This window comes from Ovis aries, chromosome 1, assembly GCF_016772045.2.
Source record: "Ovis aries strain OAR_USU_Benz2616 breed Rambouillet chromosome 1, ARS-UI_Ramb_v3.0, whole genome shotgun sequence".
Lineage (NCBI taxonomy): Eukaryota > Metazoa > Chordata > Mammalia > Artiodactyla > Bovidae > Ovis > Ovis aries.
The window spans coordinates 232,534,256-232,554,132 of NC_056054.1; the positions used below are offsets into that span (position 1 = coordinate 232,534,256).

Here is a 19,877-nt window from a genome sequence, read left to right on the forward strand (position 1 = left end):
CAAAGCACCTGCCGCTCCCGAGGAGAAAACAAGCCACAGGCCCCGACCGCCCGCTCTCCGACACGCCGCTGCCCGGGCCGCAGGGTTGCGCTGGCGGGCTAGGGGGAGGAAGCAGGGAAGGGCTCCACGCGGTGACTCCCCGGCCCCGGAGCCTTGCCTCCGTCCGGAAGCGGTGAGGCAGGGGCCCCCCACGCCAGAGACTGACCTTGGAGTCTCCGTTGCACAGAGCCATCGGGGCTGGGGCCGCGGCGGCGGCGACCAGAGATGAGACGGGGCGGGAGAGGGCCGCGAGGGTCTACGCCACGGACCACGACTAAGAAGGCGGCCTGGTCGAGGAGCGGACGGGCAAGAGGCGAGGAGAGCAGCTAGCTGCCTGCGAAGCGCCGAGTAGAGCAGCAGCCGCGGAGCGCGGGCCCCAGCGCCGCGGGAGAGCAGACCAGCAGCGCGCACGCTGCCCCCGCCTCCTGCTTCCGCCCCGGCCGGCCACTGGGAGGAGCCAGAGCCCGTGTGGCTAGGCTGCCGAGCGGCGAACACCCGCAGCTGCCGCGGCAGCCACCGAATAAGCCCGCCTCTGGAGGAGGGTACTTCGGCGTCCGGCCCCGCCTCCTGATCTGTCCCCACCGCCGAGGCCCGCCTCCAGGAAAAGAAACCCAAGGATCTCCAGCCTGCCCGCCCAACGAGAGGCGGGGCCTGCGGCTCATAGCCCCGCCCGCACCCCGCTCTGCCCCGCCCTTGGAAGGAGGAGCCGGCGGCAACTAGCTTAGCTGCCCCTGTCCTGCCTCCGCCCCCGGCAGCCGGCTTGGCTTCGAGGGCTTGTAGCGCTTTACCCCGCCCCCGGCCGCTAAAGCCGGCCTTGGATGGAAACCCAAGACGCAGTCCGCTTGCAGTTTGCCGGCCGGCCTGCAGCCTTGGACGGCTGTGAGAGACTTGTGGCCCTGAGAAGGAGGCCTCCAGAGAAGCTGAGTCTCTGGGGAACGCTTACCGGGTGGTGCGGCCTCATCTCAGGTTGCGGCCCATGGAGGAGGCCAAAGCTGCTTTGAAGAGTTTCGCGGTGACAGCCGTGAGCTTAAAAGTGGTATTTGATCACTTAGGTCCCTCAGAAGTTCTACATCGGGTGCAGAATTTTCAAAAGGAAGGGGTTTGGGAGCGGCAATCTGATGGAAAACTGAACCCGAGGACAGGAGCTCTGTTTGCACAGCAGTGGTTTTTTCTTGTTTTGTTTTGTTTTGTTTTGGATATTTTGTGGGGAAGAGGGAGCAGTTTTTCCAGCTACTCCATGGCATCCATCAATGCAAGGTATTATAGTTCCTTGAATTTGGTCACCTAGGGATCTAAATCAGGATTGGGGAATAAATAATAACACTTGCAACAGCTTTAGTTTACAAAGCCCTTTATCATTCAGTCATTTATAATGCAGGCAACGTTTGCTGAGCTCATGCTATGTGTCAAACTCTAGTCCAGGTATTAAAGGGCTAAAGTAAGACAGCCCAAACTTCCAAAATCTCATTTTATTCTAACTAATCCCATGGAAGTAGTGCAGTAAGATTGATGTTCTTTTACTAATAAGAAAATTGAGGCTCTTTGAGATTATGTGCTTCTCCCTCAAGAGGCTCCTGATCTGGGAAAGAATAGACGGTTTGTTAATAAAACATTTACATGAACAAAAGGCCCAAGGCCTTCCTAGACTTCAGACTCAAAGAAAGTATTTTGTTTACCTTTTTTTGAGGAGAAAAATGGATACTTGAACTGTCTAAAGCCATAGAGATTGTGTTCTGTTGATAGGTCTGAGTGAACAAACCAGAGAACAGTGTCATAACCAATAGGAGAAGTGCATCAGCAGCCACCTGGAATGGAATAGAATGTGATGTGCTGGCATTAAGGATTGGTTAAGCCTCACTGGTATTAGATAATGCCTAGTTTAAATATATTCTAGTGGTCACTTGTGCTTATGGCTAAGAACATCAGCATGTACCACAATCCTTATAGTTTAAGTCTTCTGCAACTTTTGACTCTGTTCACCCGTTCCTCCTTGAAAATGGAGGCACCATAGAGATGTCTTTTCACCTCCATGATTGTTCTCCATCACCTTTTCTTGTCGCTCTTCCTGTATCTTTCCTACAGAAGGAAACTTAAGTATTGGTTTTCTTCAGTATTTCCATTCCTAGCCCTTTTCTCATCTTACTGCTCACCTGTTTTCCCTAGGGCACTTATTTAAAAATACAGGCTTGCTTAAAAACACTTTGATAGACTCTATCATGACAGCTCTCTCTTCTGAGCCCCAGGTCCCTATTATAGTGTATACCCCCAGTTAGATGTTCAGTGTCAGAGTGGGTCCTAAACTCAAGTCCAAAGCACAGCTTTGTTCAAGACTATTCTTGCTAGTTTTCTGTTCATTTGTTCTATCAAGTATTGAAAGAAGGACACTAACATTTCCAAACATAATTGTGATTTTATCAGATTCTTATAGTTCTACAAGTTTTTGCTTTATGTATTTTGAAGTTCTGTTTTTAGGGTCATAAATGTTTGCATGTGTGCTAAGTTACTTAAGTCATGTCCGACTCTTTGTGACCCCATGGACTGTAGACCACCAGTCTCTTCTGTCCATGGGATTTTCCAGGCAAGAATACTTGAGTGGGTAGCCATTGACTTCTCCGGGGGATCTTCCAGATCCAGGGATCGAACCCCAGCCTCCTGCATAGCATGCAGATTTTTAACCATCTGAGCCACCAAAGCCCCATAAATGTTCAGGGTCATTATTGATCCCTTTATAGTTTTATAGGATACTTTTTAGATCCCCAGTAATATTCTTCATGCTGACATTTACTTTGTCCAGTATTAAAATATTGAACTTTGCTTTCTTGATTGGTTCTTGGCCTGATATATTTTTTGCAACTGTTTATACTGTTCATGTCTTTATGCTTAAATGTTTCTTGTGACAGCATATAATTGGGTCTTGTTTTAATTCGAGTGTTTGTATCTTTTACAGTTAAATGTGTTTATTGATATGGTTAACTTTATTTCTTTAATCTGGAGATTTTTCAAGGCAGTAAGCTGGGGCAATTGAAGGGCTCATCTCTTTTGTGCCCTGTCTCTCAGAGATCACTGTCCTTTGTTGCTCAATACCCAGTATTTCGAAACCATTGTTGCATACATTTTGTTGTTCCCAGAAGGGCACATCCAGTTCCTTACTCCATTTCTGGCAGAAATGGAAGTCTTTTAATGATTAATTGAGGTATCTCAAACCTATAATGTCTTCCTTCTGTTACTGGTCCTATCATACTGTTATATGATTATTAAGGTTAAGGGTGAAGATTGCCCTGAATTCACAACAACTTAGGCAACATAGAGTAGTGATGCTGATTCTTACAAATGTAATTGTGTGGTTTCTGGGACCAACACATTTTTGGTATTTGAGTTTTCTTAATTTTATTTTTAATTGGAGGCTAATTGCTTTACAATGCTATGTTGGTTTCCTGCTGTACAAGAACGTGAGTCAGCCTTAAGTATACATATATCCCTACCCTCCTGAACCTCCCTCCCGCTGGAACCAACACATTTTAAAAAGAAACATTTCAGAAACTCCACAGAAAAAAAATTTATATGACTTTTCAGATCTGGTGAGTGTCATAAAATATTTCAGGTATAATCCATGGCCATCTCACTTCATCTTTCAAATATGTAATATTTTTAAATCTCCTATTAACAAAAAAATTAACTTTTGAGTTTATGAAGAATATTAAGTATAAGCTTAAAATGTAGAAGGAAGTACATAGGTTTTTCAAAACCCTTTTAGGATGATTGTTGTTGAGTCGCTAAATCACGTCCAACTCTATGCAACCCCATGAACTATAGCATGGAGTTTGATCAAAATTATGTCCATTGAGTTAGTAATACCATCTAAGCATCTCACCCTCTGCCCTCCCCCTCCTTCTGCCTTCAATCTTTCGTAGCATCAAGGTCTTTTCCAATGACTCAGCTCTTCGAATCAGATGGCCAAAGCATTGGAGCTTCAACTTCAGCATCAGTCCTTCCAATGAATATTCAGGGTTGATTTCCTTTAAGATAGACTGGTTTGATCTCCTTGCAGTCCAAGGGACTCTCAAGAGTCGTCTCCACATTAGAAAGCATCAATTCTTTGACACTCAGCCTTCTTTCTGTCCAGCTCTCACATCCTTATGACTACCGGAAAAACTATAGCTTTGACTAGACGGGCCTTTGTCGGCAAAGTGATCTCTGCTTTTTCATATGCAGTCCAGGTCTGTCACAGCTTTCCCTCCAAGGAGCAAGTGTCCCTTAATTTCACAGCTGCAGTCACCATCTGCAGCAATTCTGGAGCCCAAGAAAATAAAATCTGTCACTACTTCCACTTTTCCCCCTCTATCTGCCATGAAGTTATAGGACTGGATGCCATAATCTTATTCTTCCCAATGTTGAGTTTCAAGCCAGCTTCTCCACTCTCCACTTTCACCCTCATCAGGAGGCTCTTCACTTCCTCTTCACTTTCTGCTATTAGAGTGGTATCATCTGCATATCTGAAATTGTTGATGTTTCTCCCAGCAATCTCAATTGCAGCTTGTGACTCATCCAGCCCAGCATTTCACATGATGTACTCTCTATATAAGTCAAATAAGCAGGGTGACAGTATACAGCCTTGTGGTAGTCCTTTCCCAATTTTGAACCAGTCAGTTGTTCCATGTCCAGTTCTAACCATTGCTTCTTGACCTGCACACAGGTTTCTCAAGAAGCAAGTAAGATGGTCTGGTATTCCCATCTCTTTAAGAATTTTCCACAATTTGTTGTGATTGACACAGTCAAAGGTTTTAGTGTAGTCAGTGAAGCAGAAGTAGATGTTTTTCTGGAATTCTTTTGGTTTCTCCATAATCCAAATAATGTTGGCAGTTTGTGAGTTAAAAAAAAAAAATTCTGAAAACAGCTGTTCTAAATCTGATCATAAATCCTTTGTCCAAAATCTTCTTAATAGCTCCCCATTGCTCTTGGGATAAACTTCAGACTTCTAGCATTTCTTGCTTGGTATTTGGAGACTTGGCCAGTCCCTGTTTACTTTGTAGCCTGCTCTGGTCACTGCCCCTCTCACTCTCTCTCTAGCCATAGTAAACTGCCTTCATTCCTTAAATGTGACACGTTCTGTCTTGACTTGGGCCTTTTGCACATAAATATCTCTTGTCTAGAATATTTCTGTCCCCTCCTCACAACTCTGAAGTCTTGAGTTAGATATCTCTTCTCTGTTTTGCTCCGGTAACACTTTGTCCTTCATTATTACTCACCACCCTCTATAATGTTTACCATTCACTTGTTTCTGCCCACAGAAAAGCCCTGGAAACAATATCAACCCAGTAGCAACAAGCAAACCTAACACCCAGACTCTGGTTTCTAAATAGCAGTCTCCAGCAAGAGGAATAAGGACTTCTTGGAAAAATAGCTAATTTCAGGATGGAGGCAGGGACAAAGTGACCAGGAATATCTTTTTGTTCAAGAAAGTTAGGAAGTGCTCAGAGAATGATAGGAACATTTCAGAGGGACACAGAATTCACTTAGAAAGAATTTTACTGGCCAAATCTGGAGCAGTATACTGAAATAGTGATGATAAACAGAGTATATTGTCTGAATAAATTAAGAATATACCAGTCTATAATGATAAAGATAAATGAATGAGTAAATGGAAAAAAAAAACACTTTCTTAAATATGTCAACTAATAAAATTCAAAGGATTTAGAAAATCATTATTTGTACACTCTACTATATATAAAATAGTCAACAAGAACCTACTGTACAGGGAATTCTACACAATATTCTGTAATAACCTATATGGGAATAGAATCTGAAAAATGTAGATATATGTTTATGTATAACTGAATCACTTTGCTATCCACCTGAAACTAACACAACATTGTAAATCAACTATCTACCAACATAAAATAAAAATTAAATTTAGAAAGATCATCATTTGGCAAACATCATAGAAATAATAGATTCAGACAAGAAACATCACTGGATGGTAAAATTCATGGATGAAAATGCAGGATCAAGAACAGGTTTTATTTACATTGTCTCAAAATAATAATTATACAAGGAAAAGAGTAAGTTTACAGTGGAGAAACTTGAGGAACCTCCTTTCTCAAGTGATGAAAGTTAGCATCAACAGTAGTGGAAAAATCAACGTGTATCGTCTGATGGAGACAGTAAGCCAACCGTAGTATTACTTCAGTAGTGTTTGCCTAAAATGTGTTACCTAAGGGTGAGTAAGCATCAGGCAAAACCAAATGGAGGCACATTTCAAAAATTAACAGGTCTATCATTGGTCCATTACCTTTGCTTTGCAACAAATACCCTAAAATCCAGTGGTTTAAAATAACATTGTCTGTTGCTGTTGTTCAGTCGCTCAGTCGTTTCCAACTCTTGGCACCCCCACGGACTGCAGCACGGTTTAAAATAACATTGACTTTATTACAGTTTGGGCAGGGTAAGTGGCTCAAACAGTAAAGAATCTGCCTGCCATGTAGGAGAAATGGGTTAGATCCCTGGGTTGGGAAGGTTCCCTGGAGAAAGGGAATGGTAGCCCACTCCAGTATTCTTGCCTGGAGAATCCCCCGGATAGAGGAGCCTGGCGGGTTGCAGTCCATGGGGTCGCAAAGAGTCGGACACAACTGAGGGACTAACACTTTCACTTTTTTCTTTCAGCAGGAGCAGCTGTTGTCTGCGCTAATATGTCCGCAGCTCCACTGGACCTCAGCTAGAAGTGGTCAAAGGCTGGGAGCTAGTCCCATGTGAAGGCTTTCACACATCTGTAACACGTAAACTGAGAGACTCAGATGGCTGAGAGCCAGGACAGTTACAGCCCATCTGGCATCTTTCTCTCTGTGGTCTCCCCATTACCACAGTTCATGGTACCTGGATTTCCTATGAGTCAGCTCAGGATTCCCAGGGAGTATGAGTGTGGTATGAGTGTGTGTGAAAGAGACACACATAGGGACAGAAAGAATTGTCTGTCTTCTACTTGAGAGCCAGGAAGAAGCTGCGTGACCTTTTCTGTCTAGCCTTGAGAGTTACAGTTTATTTCTCTGCACTGTATTCATGGAATAAGTTGAAAGGCTCTTCCAGGTTCTGGAAGAATATGAGAACTGCAAATGTGGTACAATGCTTGGAAAATATAATCAGCTAGTGATCTTAGAAAATGAAAATCAGTCTGAGGAACTGATCTAGGTTGAAGGAAAATAAAGAGACGTGACAGTTTAGTGAAATTTACACACCTAGATCGAAATCTTTCGCTATAGGGTATTACTGGGTCTTCCCTGGTGGCTCAGACGGTAAAGCGTCTGTCTACAATGCAGGAGACCTGGGTTTGATCCCTGGGTCGGGAAGATCCCATGGAGAAGGAAATGGCAATCCACTCCAGTACTACTGTGGAAAATCCAATGGACAGAGGAGCCTGGTAGGCTACAGTCCATGGGGTCGTCGCAAAGAGTCGGATACAACTGAGCAAAGGCAATCAATCAATCAATTACTGGGTCAGTTGGCAAACCTTGAATACTCCAAGTGAATGGTTTATGGGAGCTCTTTGTACTGTTATTGCAACTTTGCTATAAGTTTAAAATAATAAATGAAAAAAAATACTTTATAAAATTTATTGTTTAAAACTCTTACAATTAATCCTTTCATGAAGCAACAGATGACAGTGTAATGAAATAACCACCCATATTTGATACAGGCATATTTTTGAATGTCATGTTTTACTAAAGCAGATCATTGAATGATATTATCATAATTATATTTTTATTGATTACCCCTGTCATGCTCTCTGTCTCAACTATTCTCTCAAATTTTCGTCCCTTTCTCTTAGAGTTGAACCAGTCTCCTGGTGAGAATTGATTCAGGCAAATCCTGTCTCTTCTTCATCTCTAGGAAAAGGAGGAATACACCTTTTGCCTTTGAAAAGTTTTTAAAACTTCTAATGAAGAAAACCTGTAACAATAGTAGTGTCAACTTTTAAAAAGTGCACAACATGAGAGTTGCAAGTTAAGTTTTATTTGAAGCAAAATGAGGACTTCAGAGCCAGGAGACAGCACCTCAGGTAGCTCTAAGAAACTGTCCCAAAGAGACCGGCGGAAGATCAGTGTATATATGATTTTGGTGAACAGGGAATACATGTCATCAACCATGTATTTTTTTCAGATGGTTTCTGCTAGTGCTGTGAAGCTTTTAGTCATGAGGAAAAGTCATCACCTTGAAGGATTTTAGTGCCTTTGTATATATGAAGAGATGAAAGAATTGGACTCATAAAATTGGCTCCTGAAAATATGTCTGAAGACCTGTGCTGCCAGTTTTTGCCACCGCCGCTTCCCAGCAGCACGTGACTTAAATATAATAGAAGTAGATGGCAAGTGCCAATTTGTAGTTGACAGTAGTAGCAGTAAATCTTACATAGCACGTTATATGCCAAAGCACTGTGCTAAATTTCTTACATATATCAACTCATTTAATCCTCATAACAGTCCTGTGAGATGGATACTATTATCATCAGCTTGTTGCCCTTTTATGAGTGAGAAAACATTGACAGACTAAGGTTATACAGCCAGTAAACCACAGAACTGAGATTCAAACCAGGTCAGTGAGCTGTAATCTTTTATTGTTTATTAAACATTCAAAATATACACTGCCAGACAATCTTCAAAACCCACATATCACTTGGTACTTTCTAAACAGAGCAATGGCCCTGTTACCACTGTTTCTTTCAGCTGTTTGCAGTGCCATGATTTTGGTGGATTTTTTTAAAATTGGTTATCCTTAACAAATTCACTGGGTGCTTATATATTTGTGTGCATGCATGGTGCCTCAGTTGCTCAGTAGTGTCTAACTCTTTGCAACCTTGTATACTATAGCCCACCAGGTGCCTTTGTCCATGAGGTTACCTTGGCAGGAATACTGGAGTAAGTTGCTGTTTCCTCCTCCAAGGGATCTTCCCCACCCAGGGATGGAACCCATGTCTCCTGCATTGGCAGGCAGATCCTTTACCACTGAGCCACCTGGGAAGCCATTGTTTATGTATTTATTTGTGGTTTTAAAAGGCTTCTCAGGTAGCTCAACTGGTAAAGAATCCTTGGCTGGTAAAGAATGTTTAGCTGGTAAAGAATCCGCCTGCAATGCAGGAGACCCGTGTTCTATTCTTCAGTCGGGAATTTCTCCTGGAAAAGGGATAGGCTACCCACTCCAGTATTCTTGGGCTTCCCTGGTGGCTCAGATGGTAAAGGATCAGCCTGCCATGCAGGAGACCTGGCTTCAATCCCTGGGTTGTGAAGATCCCTTGGAGGAGGGCATGGCAACCCACTCCAGTATTCTTGCCTGGAGAATCCCCATGGACAGAGGAGCCTGGCAGGCTACAGTCTGTGGGGTCACAGAGAGTTGGACACAACTGCGTGATTAAGCACAGCACAGTGGTTTTAAAAAATACATAACAGAAAATTTACCATCTTAACCATCTTTAAATGTACAATTCAGTAGTGCTAAATATAGTCACATTGTTGTGCAACAGAGAGACCTCCATAACTTTTTCATTCTGCAAAAATCAACATCCCATTTCTTCCTCCTCTCAGCCTCTGATAACCACCATTGCATTTTTTGTTTCTATGAATGTGACTACTTTAAATACCTCATATAAGTGAAATCATACAGTATTTGTCTTTTTGTGACCAGCTTATTTCACTTAGCGTAATGTCCTCAAGTTTCAACCATGTTGTAGCATGTGACAGAATTTCCTTCCTTTTTAAGACTGAATAAAATTCTATTTTGTATGAAAAATATATATGTATTATTGTTTATCCATTTAACTGTCCATGGGCATTTGGGTTGCTTCCACATCTTGGCTATTGTGAATAATGCTGCTGTTGGAGTGTTCATATATTAAAAACAAAATATAAGAATGAAACATGGTAACTTAGAAAATAGCTCACAGTGAGGGTGAAGAAAATGAAGCTCTTCAGGTTTTGGAATGTAGTATGCTTTCATACTTATACTTTTTGTATAATTGATGATAACACTTTACATGAAATTTTAAAATTTAGGACTTTAAGCTGTTTTCATATATCAAAATCACCTTTTATAATGTCCATGAGTTTAGAGTTCTGGCAATAGGCATCATAATACTTACACATGTGTTACTGAACTGAACTTGGGGCTACTCACCTGCCACAGAGTAGGGGCAATTTATAACACTGAGTTATGGTAAAGGAAAGTACAGCGTTTATTGCAGAAGCCATTCAAAGAAAACAGGAAACTCATGCTCAAAGCCTAGAGAGGGAAATGGCAACCCATTCCAGTATTCTTGCTGGAAAATCCCATGGACAGAGAAGCCTGGCAGGCTACAGTCCATGGGGTTACCAAGAGTCGGACACCACTTAGGGACTAAACCACCACCACTATCCTCAAAGAACCTGAACTTCCCTATGGCTTTCAGGGAAAGATTATTAAAGGCAACATTTAGGGTGAGAGCTTGAGGGTACATGACTTTCTTCTGATTGGTTGGTGGTAACAGATGTTTTCAGGAATCTGGATCATCAACTTTCTGGTTCCACTAGTCTGGGGTCTAGTTCTTGTGCTCAAAAGGTAATCACAATCCTCTGCCTTGGTAGGGGTCTTAGTTCCTGCAGAACAACTGAAAATGTGCGTCAGACTGTTAAATAAGACAGCTTTATTGCTAAACATTGTTTCTTGACTGCTTATCCTTTGTTTCCTTCACTTCCTTAATTAGTAACTGCTCCAGTCTGCTCTTTGGAATTCGGGGAAGGCCTAGGAGGACAAAGCCTTTTTATTTTTTTCCTAAAAAAAAGAACTGGGGGCATGAAGGGACTTTGTACTATACTTGGGAGGGCCCCCAGGATCCTGCTCAGTTTCAATCCCCCCCTTTTCTTTAATACTCCTCAATCTTGAGGGGGATCAGGAGTGGGACAAGAAAAGGAATCAAGTTTTGGGTAGAGAGGTTAATCATAAATTTGACAGGGGAACTTGGTTTTAAGGGATCTCAGTTTCACATATATTATGTGCTTAATTTGTAACCAAGAGCTTGAATCTGAAACAGGACAGAAAAGGGCAGGGCACAACTTTTAGAAGAATGACATAGCCATAGGACATGACAAAACCTAGTTAAAACCAACTAGGTCCAAGATGGCAGATTGACTTCCAGTGGAGCTTGAGCCTCATTATATGCTCATTGTGATACATTTAGTTCAGTTCAGTCATTCAGTCGTGTCCGATTCTTTGCAACCCCATGGACTGTAGCACGCCAGGCTTCCCTGTCCATCACCAACTCCCGGAGCTTACTCAAAATCATATCCATCCAGTTAGTGATGCCATCCAACCATCTCATTCTGTTGTCCCATTCTCCTCCTGCCCTCAATATTTCCTAGCACTAGAATCTTTTCCAATGAGTCAGTTCTTTGCATCAGATGGCCAAAGTATTGGAGTTTCAGCTTCAGCATCAGTCCTTCCAATGAATATTCAGGACTGATTTCCTTTAGGATTGACTGGTTGGATCTCCTTGTAGTCCAAGAGACTCTCAAGAGTCTTCTCCAACACCACAGTTCAAAAGCATTAGTTCTTCTACCTTGCTGGCATGTGAAATGAATGTAATTGTGCATTAGTTTGAACACTGTTTGGCATTGCCCTTCTTTGGGATTGGAATGAATGCTGACCTTTTCCGGTCCTGTGGCCTTTGCTGAGGTTTCCAAATTTGTTGGTGTATTGAGTGCAGCACTTTCACAGGATCATCTTTCTGGATTTGAAATAGCTCAGCTGGAATTTCATCACTTCCACTGCCTAGCAAATTGTGGGTACCCAACTAATAAAGACTCTACCTCCAATGTGGGGGACCTAGGTTCAAATCCTGGGTTGGAAAAATCCCCTGGAGAAGGGAATGGCAACCCACGCCAGTATTCTTGCCTGGATAATTCCTTGGACAGAGGAGCCTGACTGGTTACAGTCCTTGGGGTCATAAAGAATCAGACATGACTGAGTGGCTAGCACTTTCACTTTCACTATATTCTCTGTCCTAATTTTTAAAACCATGTACATTAGAACATGACAAAAAGTAGGAAAATTTTAACAGCAGAAGAATAGGTATGTTAATTTCTAAAATATATGCAGCACATTATAATAAATAAAATAAAAATTACCAAGACCTGAGTGAGAAAGGTGCAGACAAAATTCACAAAATAGGCAGTTGTTGTTGTTGTTTACTTGCTAAGTCATGTCCAACTCTTTTGCAACCCCATGGATTATAGCCCGCCAAGCTTGTTTGTCCATTGGCTTTTCCAGGCAAGAATACTGGAGGGGGTAGCCATTTCCTTCTCCAGGGTATCTTCCTGATCCAGGGATTGAACCAGCATCTCCTGCATTGACACATGGATTCTTTACCACTGAGCCACTTGGGAACCCCAAAATAGGCAGTACAGATAGTTAATAAACATGATATGCTATTTTAAATATTTTGGTGTCATTTTCCCAGCCTTCTGAAATTCCATAAAATGAGAGAAGAAAAAATTTTAAGTAAAGTATGGCAATACTGGATAAATAGGTAGAAGGTAATAAGCAGAGAAAAAATGTTTCTGACAGGAGTGCAAAATGACACAACTACTTTAAAAACACTGGCAGTATCTTGTAAAGTTAAATATACGCATAGCATGCTGTGCTCTGCTTAGTCGCTCATTCGGGTGCAACTCTTTGCAACCCCATGGACTGCAGCCTGCCAGGCTCCCCTATCCGTGGGGATTCTCCAGGCAAGAGTACTGGAGTGAGTTGCCATGCCCTCCTCCAGGGGATCTTCCCAACCCAAGAATCAAACCCAGTTCTCCCGCATTGTAGGTGTGGTCTTTATGATCTGAGCCACCAGGGAAGGCCATACACATAGCATACAACTCAGCAATCCTATCCTAGGTAATTGCCCACAAGAAATGAAAACTTTATTTACATAAGAACCTGTATGCAAGGGTTTATAGTGACTTTCATCACCAAAAATCTGCAAATAATCCAAATGTTCTTGAACTAGTGAATGGATAAACACATGCTGGTACATTCACACAATGAAATGTTACTCAGGAAAAAAAAAAAAGGCGGGGCTGGGGGGAGGTACACAGGAAGGAACTATCAATACAGGCAACAACATGGATGAATCCCAATGCATTACGTGGATTGGAAGAAGTCAGACGTAAAGGCTACATATTGTACGATTCCATTTAATTGACATTTTGGAAAAGTGAAACTATAGGGATTAAAAACATATCAGGGGATCTTCCCTGGTGGCTCAGTGCTAAAGAACCCTCCTGCCGATTTAGGAGATGTGAGTTCCATTCCTGATCGGGAAGATCCGACATGTCTCAGAGCAGCTAAGCACCACAACTATTGAGCTTGTGCTCTGGGGACCGGGAGCCGCAACTACTGAAGCCCATGTGCTCCAGAGTCCATGCTCTGCAACAAGAGAAACCATCGCAATGAGAAGCCTGCCCACCGCAACTAGAGAGTAGCCCCCACTCGCTACAACTAGAGCGAGCACAGCAATGAAGACCCAGTGCAGCCAAAAACAAATACATACATTGAAAAATATCTATCTATGTATGGCTATGCTGGGTCTTCATTGCTGTGCGCACTTACTCTAGTTGTGGAGGGTGGGGGATACTCTCTAGCTGTGGTGCGCTGGCTTTTCATTGCGGTGACTTCTCTTGCTGTGGAGCACCGGCTCTAGGCGTGTGAGCATCATCAGTTGAGGCACGTCGGCTGTCCAGCACACGATCAACAGCCCAGGCGCATGGGCTTAGCTGCTCCACTGCATGTGGGATCTTCCAGGATCAGGGATCGAACTTGTGTCCCCTGCATTGGCAGGCAGGTTCTTTACCACTGAGCCACAGGGAAGCCCCAAAATAAATAAATAAAATTATTAAAAACAAACAAACATATCAAGGTTTTTCAGGAACTGGGGGCTGGGTGGGGAGGCTGATTTCAAATGAGCCCAGAGAAGTTTGCAGACTGATAAAACTATTCCATGTTTTGATGGTGGTTGTGGTTATTACAACTATTTGTGGAAAATGGCTCATATTTGTCAAGACTCATAGAACTGTCCACTAAAATTTTACTCCTCCCTGCCCCTGTCCAAAAAAAGCAATTAAAAATTCTGAGGAAGATACAGAAGATTCCAGTTCACTCTCATATGAATGAAAAATTAAGAGATCTGCAACCACACACAGTTTTAGGAAGAGACCACTAGATGGCGGTATTAATTCTCTTAATAGAACCCAGGAAAAATTTGAAGCTCAAAGACCAAAGGCCTAGGAGTGGAGCAGTTTTTTGAAAAGTTTCCTGAAAATCCATAGCTATAACTCCTGCTGTCAAGACTGCAGCGGTTTCTGTGTTTTTCCTAAGGCCGGTTTCCCAGTCTTCCACTGATTCTGCAAGGCCATCAATATCCTTCCAGTAAAGCTCTCAGTTTGTTTTTGTTTTCTGAAACAGATCAAATAGCAGAACACTTGCTGTTGCTGAGTCGTTCAGTCGCGTCCGACCCTTTGAGACCCGTGGACCACAGCACGCCAGGCTTCCCTGTCCTTCACTAATTCCCAGAGTTTGCTCAAGCTCATGTCGATTAAGTCGGTGATGCCATCCAACCATTTCATCCTCTGTCGCCCCCTTCTCCTCCTGCCCTCAATCTTTCCCAGCATAAGAATCTTTTCCAATGAGTTGGCTCTTTGCATCTGGCGGCCAAAGTATTGGAGCTTCAGCATCAGTCCTTTGAATGAATATTCAGGGTCCATTTCCTTTAGGACTGACTGGTATGAATCTCCTGGCAGTCCAAGGGATTCTTAAGAGTCTTCTCCAGCACCATAGTTCAAAAGCATCAGTTCTTCAGTGCTCAGCCTTCTTTATGATCAATTCTCACATCTGTAAATGACTACTGGAAAAACCATAGCTTTGATTAGGTAGACCTTTGTTGATTTTCAATACACTGTCTGGGTCCATCAGCTTTTTTCCAAGCAGCGTCTTTGGACAGCATGTCTGTCCTCACTGTCCGCAGTGATTTTGGAGCAGAACATTAGTTAATCAATTTTTTGTTGGTTTTTTTTCTTACCTTTCATTACATAGAATATTGAACACGTATGAAATAAACAGAATGGTATAATGAATTTCAGTATTACCAAACATCAGTAGTTATTGGTAATCTACTATTCTTAATTTATCAAACCTTCATCCTTCCCAATCCCCATGCAAATAGCTTTTTATAGTCATTTTCCTAATGAGATAAGTTTACATCATTTTGAAATGCACAGTTTTTTTTAAAAAAAATAGGCTTATTTTTTCACAGCTAAATTGAGCAGAACACGAATACATTTCCTGCATGCCCCTTGCCCCACACATGCATAGTCTCCCCCATAATCAACATTGCCCACAGAGTGGTACATTTGTGATACATCAGTATCACCCGCAGTTCATAGTTCATGTTGGTGTCACACATTCTATGGGTTTGGACAAATACATAGTGACATATAACTATCATTACAGTATCACACAGAGTAGTTTCACTCTACTAAGCATCATCTGTGCTCCCCTTATTCATTCCTCCCTCTCCCTAATCCCTGGCAACATGCACAGATTTTGATTATGTAATTCCCATTTGTTTTGGATAGACCTAGTTTGGAAGTTTCTAGTAACATAAAGCAAAAAGAAAAGGGAACATTGTGGGAGAAATGGAGCAGGACCCTATGGTCCTTGCCACCCCCACCCCCATGCATGTCCTCCACTTGCCTTTTGTCTATGGAAAAACTTTAGCCAAAGAATAAATTTAATCAGAGAAGTGAGAAAATGCAAAAGCAAAGAAAAGCAGTCAGATAGGACAAAGCAATAATAGCTTGGTCAGTAAGCAAGACCAAGGACCTTTAGTTCTTTCTCAGGGGCTATAGATAATATTCTGAGCCATATCCCATGAGCTATCTTGTGGATACTGAAACCTCCCCCAAGTGAGATGTTAACTACATGATGACCAGACTGTAGTCACCATATAAGCTGCCACAGTTCCAAGAATCGACCTCAAAGAAATGGAAACAAACTGACCCTGTAACTGAAGATTAACTGTACTTAAAATAATCAAGATGACTCTGGTCAGACCACCAGTGACCAGTTTTAAGGTGACTGAGCTGACTGTGCTCTTTCTGCCTGTAGCCCCTCCATCTATATAAGCTCTTGTCCCCTAACTGTTGAGGATAGGCGGAGTCGGCCTTTGGACACACATGTGTCTCTTCCCCCGCCACTACTCTGGTTGTCTGAAAGAAAGCAAATTTTTCTTTTCACCAATCTGGCTTCTTTACTGGCTTTCGAGCAGCGAGCACCCAGACCCTACTTTCAGTAACAAGAAGGCTAAAGAGATAAATCCAGTAAACAACGGGATTTCCAGTAGGAGTTAATGAAGAGGAAAGAAAGAAAGGAGAAATCAAATGAATTATAAAAGAAAATTTCCCTAAATTCATGAAAAATTCTGAATTTTGTTCAAAAAGACCTAATAAATGTTGAATAAGATTAATAGAAAAACATACATGGTGAGAATTCTGAACTCCAAATACAAAGGAAAACTCCACAAGCTTCCAAATGGAAAAACAGGATACCAGCAAAGGAATAAAAATTGATAGTGTCAACTAAAAAAATAAAGAAAGCACAATGTGAGAGCTGTGAGTTCAGTTCTGTTTGGGAACTTATTAAAGACTATAGCCCAAGGGACAGTCTCTCAGAGAGTTCTGATGAACCACTAGGAAGAGGTAAGGGAGAGATCAGTGTGTATGTGATTTTGGCAAAGTATGTGCAATCGAGTAAACATTCGAGTAGAAGGTTGCTGCTAGTCAGGAGGAGCTGATGTCTCTTTAATGATTTTAGAGCTTTCTAGACATGAGAACGTGAAAGAAATTTGGGTCATAAAATCTTCTCCTGCAAATAGCTTACTATGAGAAGGTCTGTTCTGCCAGTTTTCCCGAGCATAAAGTGCCTCATTCTTGATCTTTGCCGTGAACTTTCAGGGTGGGTCAAGGTCAGCAACTTCAGTGGCTAAGGACTTCATTCCTGTAGAACCAGATGGTGAGTGACATTTTTTTGTTGGTAAAAGTAAATAACAGGGAACTTGCCTGGTGGTCCAGTGGCTAAGACTCCTCACTCACAGTGCAGGGGGCCTGGGTTCAATCCCTGGTCAGGGGACTAGATCCCACATGCTACAACTAACTAAATAAATAATTTTTATAAGTAAACATCAATAATAAGTAACTTTTTGATGTAATTAAAATATCTTGTTTTTGAGAACTTCAGCCCTAAGTCATAGGAAAAAAGAAATAAAATTTTTTAAAATTGATATAAAAATATGTATTTTTGTTGTTCTTTGCTTTTGGCTTCCTTGACCATGGATTGAACCCTGACCTCTGGGGGGTTCAATTCACTAGACTACCAGGGAGTTCCCAAGGTGAACATAGGCTTTTATCATTAATAGAAAACAATTAAAATAGCATCACATTTTGGTGTTCTCATATTGGTGTACACTGACAAGTCTGAAATACAAAGGTTGATGGGGGGAAGCAGATGCAATTAATCACAGCTAAACATTATACATTAGTATAAAACTTTTTGGAGGACCATTTGGCAATATTACATTTTACATTTTAAATATATATTTTGACCCAGAAATTTAACTTTAAAATATATGTGTTTTATATTTATACCATTGATAATATTGATATATATTTTACATTTTACGTGTGTATTTGGGGGAGTTTTGAGAAAACAAATCATCAAACCAGAAAGAAGCTAAATGGTCATCAGTGTTATAAGTATGAGCCTGGTTGGTAAATTTTAGCAAATCCACACAATAGCCTCTGACAGGCCTAGTGTAGACCCTGTGTTCATGCTTAAGATTATTCAAGTGTAAGTAACGGAGGATGGAGTGGGGCAACTGAAGGCAATAAAGGATTATGTTTACCTCCAGGAGGGTTTTACATTGGCAGTTTCACTAGCTTTATCAGAACACGCCAATCAAGGCAGGCCAGTTTCCCAAAGGAAAGGGAGTTTTACTCCCTTTTACTCCCTTTTCTCACTTAACAGAAGCGAGTAAGGGGTCCTCAGTATGTAAAAAGAGCAGCTGCTCTCGACAGTATTGGCTGAAAGTCCCCCACGGTAGTGGCCTTATTTTCATAGTAGTGGTGACAGTTGTTCCACTTTTGCTGAGCCTGGCGCGGGAGTGCTCCCAGATGTGTAGGAAAATGTCTCAGTTTGTCAGGCAGGAAGACCACCACGAGGCCTTATGATGAGTCAACAGCAATCTGGGCATGACTTAGCTGTGGACATCGCTGGTGGCTCAGACATTAAAGAATCCACCTGCAATGCAGGAGATGCAGGTTACACTCCATGGGGTCGCAGAGTCAAAACGACTGAGCAACTAACACTTTCCCTTTTTTCACTTTAGCGGGGAAGACTTGCCTCTGTTCTATGTGATGGCAGCAAGGGCAGTTCAACCTGGGGCTGGAAGAGTCCATTTTAAGATGGCTCACACACACAGCTGTCAAGTTGATGCTGTTGAGTGGGAGCTCAGCAAAACTTCAGTATATTTTGTTATGGCATCTGAATATCTAATTCCCTTAGTGCATGGAATTCAACTCTAAGAGTGGATTATCTCAAGAGACAGAAAGTAAAAACTACCAGTTCCTTAAGACTCGAACCTGGAAATTATTCCAGCATCATTTAACCTGTATTCTATTGTTCATAGAGCCTAGATTCAAGGAAAGGGACATAGATTCTCCTTCTCAAAGGGAGAAGTGACAAAGAATTTGGAAGCTATGTTTTAAAACTGCCATATCAAGTTGAGGGAAGACGTTAGGGTTGAAACCTCTAAAAAGCCTCAAGAGTTTAGATATTTAATGTGAAATATACATAATGTATGACCAGCTGGCTTACTATACATAATATCTGGCATTATATTACACCTTACTTACACCAAGATTACACCATATCTTATATTAGGATTTCCTGACCCATTCTTCACCCTCAACATACTTTTGGGCAGAATTCAGCTTCTAAATCAAAGGAATTGACCAAGACGGCTTTGGACTCTTTGATTCAGTATTATCATTTGAATGTCAGATCTGGATAGCCATGCTATAACGTTTAAACCTCTGGCAGATTGTGGAAAATGGAATAATGAGGACAATCATAAATATAAGAGAGGTTTAGAAACTAACTTCTATTTAATTTTTTAGCTAGCCTGTACATAATCAGGGGACTAAGTATCAAAGATCAGTTTGATCAACTTCAGGCAATCAAGTGAAAGTGAAAGTGAAGTCACTCAGTCATGTCCGACTCTTTGCGACCCCATGGACTGTAGCTTACCAGGCTCCTTCCTCTATGGGATTCTCCAGGCAAGAGTACTGGAGTGGGTTGCCATTTCCTTCTCCAGGGGATCTTCCCACCCAGGGATCGAATCCGGGTCTCCCACATTCCAGGCAGATGCTTTAACCCCTGAGCCACCAGGGAAGCCTAACCAAGTGGCCTTTAAAATAAAAGAGTAATCATTTCATCTTTTCTTTTTGATGGGTTCAAGACGTATTCGCTATTGTATGGCTCTATTGGTTGGCCTGAAAATAGCCAAAAGCAATTGTATTATTTTGGATTATTTTAGACAACAAGTTAATATCAGTTGTTGAACTTCTTGGTTTGTGCTTGTGTGTGAGTGTGAGTCATAGCCAGTATGACCACATGTTTTAGATTAGAAACTTCTAGTCAGCGTAGACACCTATGTCTGGATTCCTCCTGGTAAGTTTACTGGACTTTAAAAAACAATATGTTACTAACAGATTTGTTTT

The 19,877-nt window shown here is 41.8% G+C and overlaps 1 protein-coding gene and 1 long non-coding RNA gene across 3 annotated transcripts in view; one reads left to right on the top strand and one right to left on the bottom strand.

Annotated features, from left to right (window-relative positions):
• Nucleotides 1-532, bottom strand: part of GMPS (guanine monophosphate synthase) — a 78,490-nt gene extending 77,958 nt beyond the window's left edge. Inside the window, exon 1 of one of the 2 annotated variants that reach the window (XM_015092578.4) lies at nt 206-532. In XM_015092578.4, coding sequence (XP_014948064.1) covers nt 206-232 — 27 coding nt within the window. In that variant the 5' untranslated portion in view covers nt 233-532. Of the gene's footprint in view, nt 1-8 lie in introns of both variants that reach the window. The other variant, XM_060394377.1, reaches the window with a different exon arrangement.
• On the top strand, nt 234-9,813 carry LOC132657295 (uncharacterized). Its single transcript, XR_009595219.1, has 2 exons — nt 234-1,296; nt 6,700-9,813. It is a non-coding gene; the product is annotated as an uncharacterized LOC132657295 (long non-coding RNA).
• Nucleotides 9,814-19,877: the final 10,064 nt, after the last annotated feature.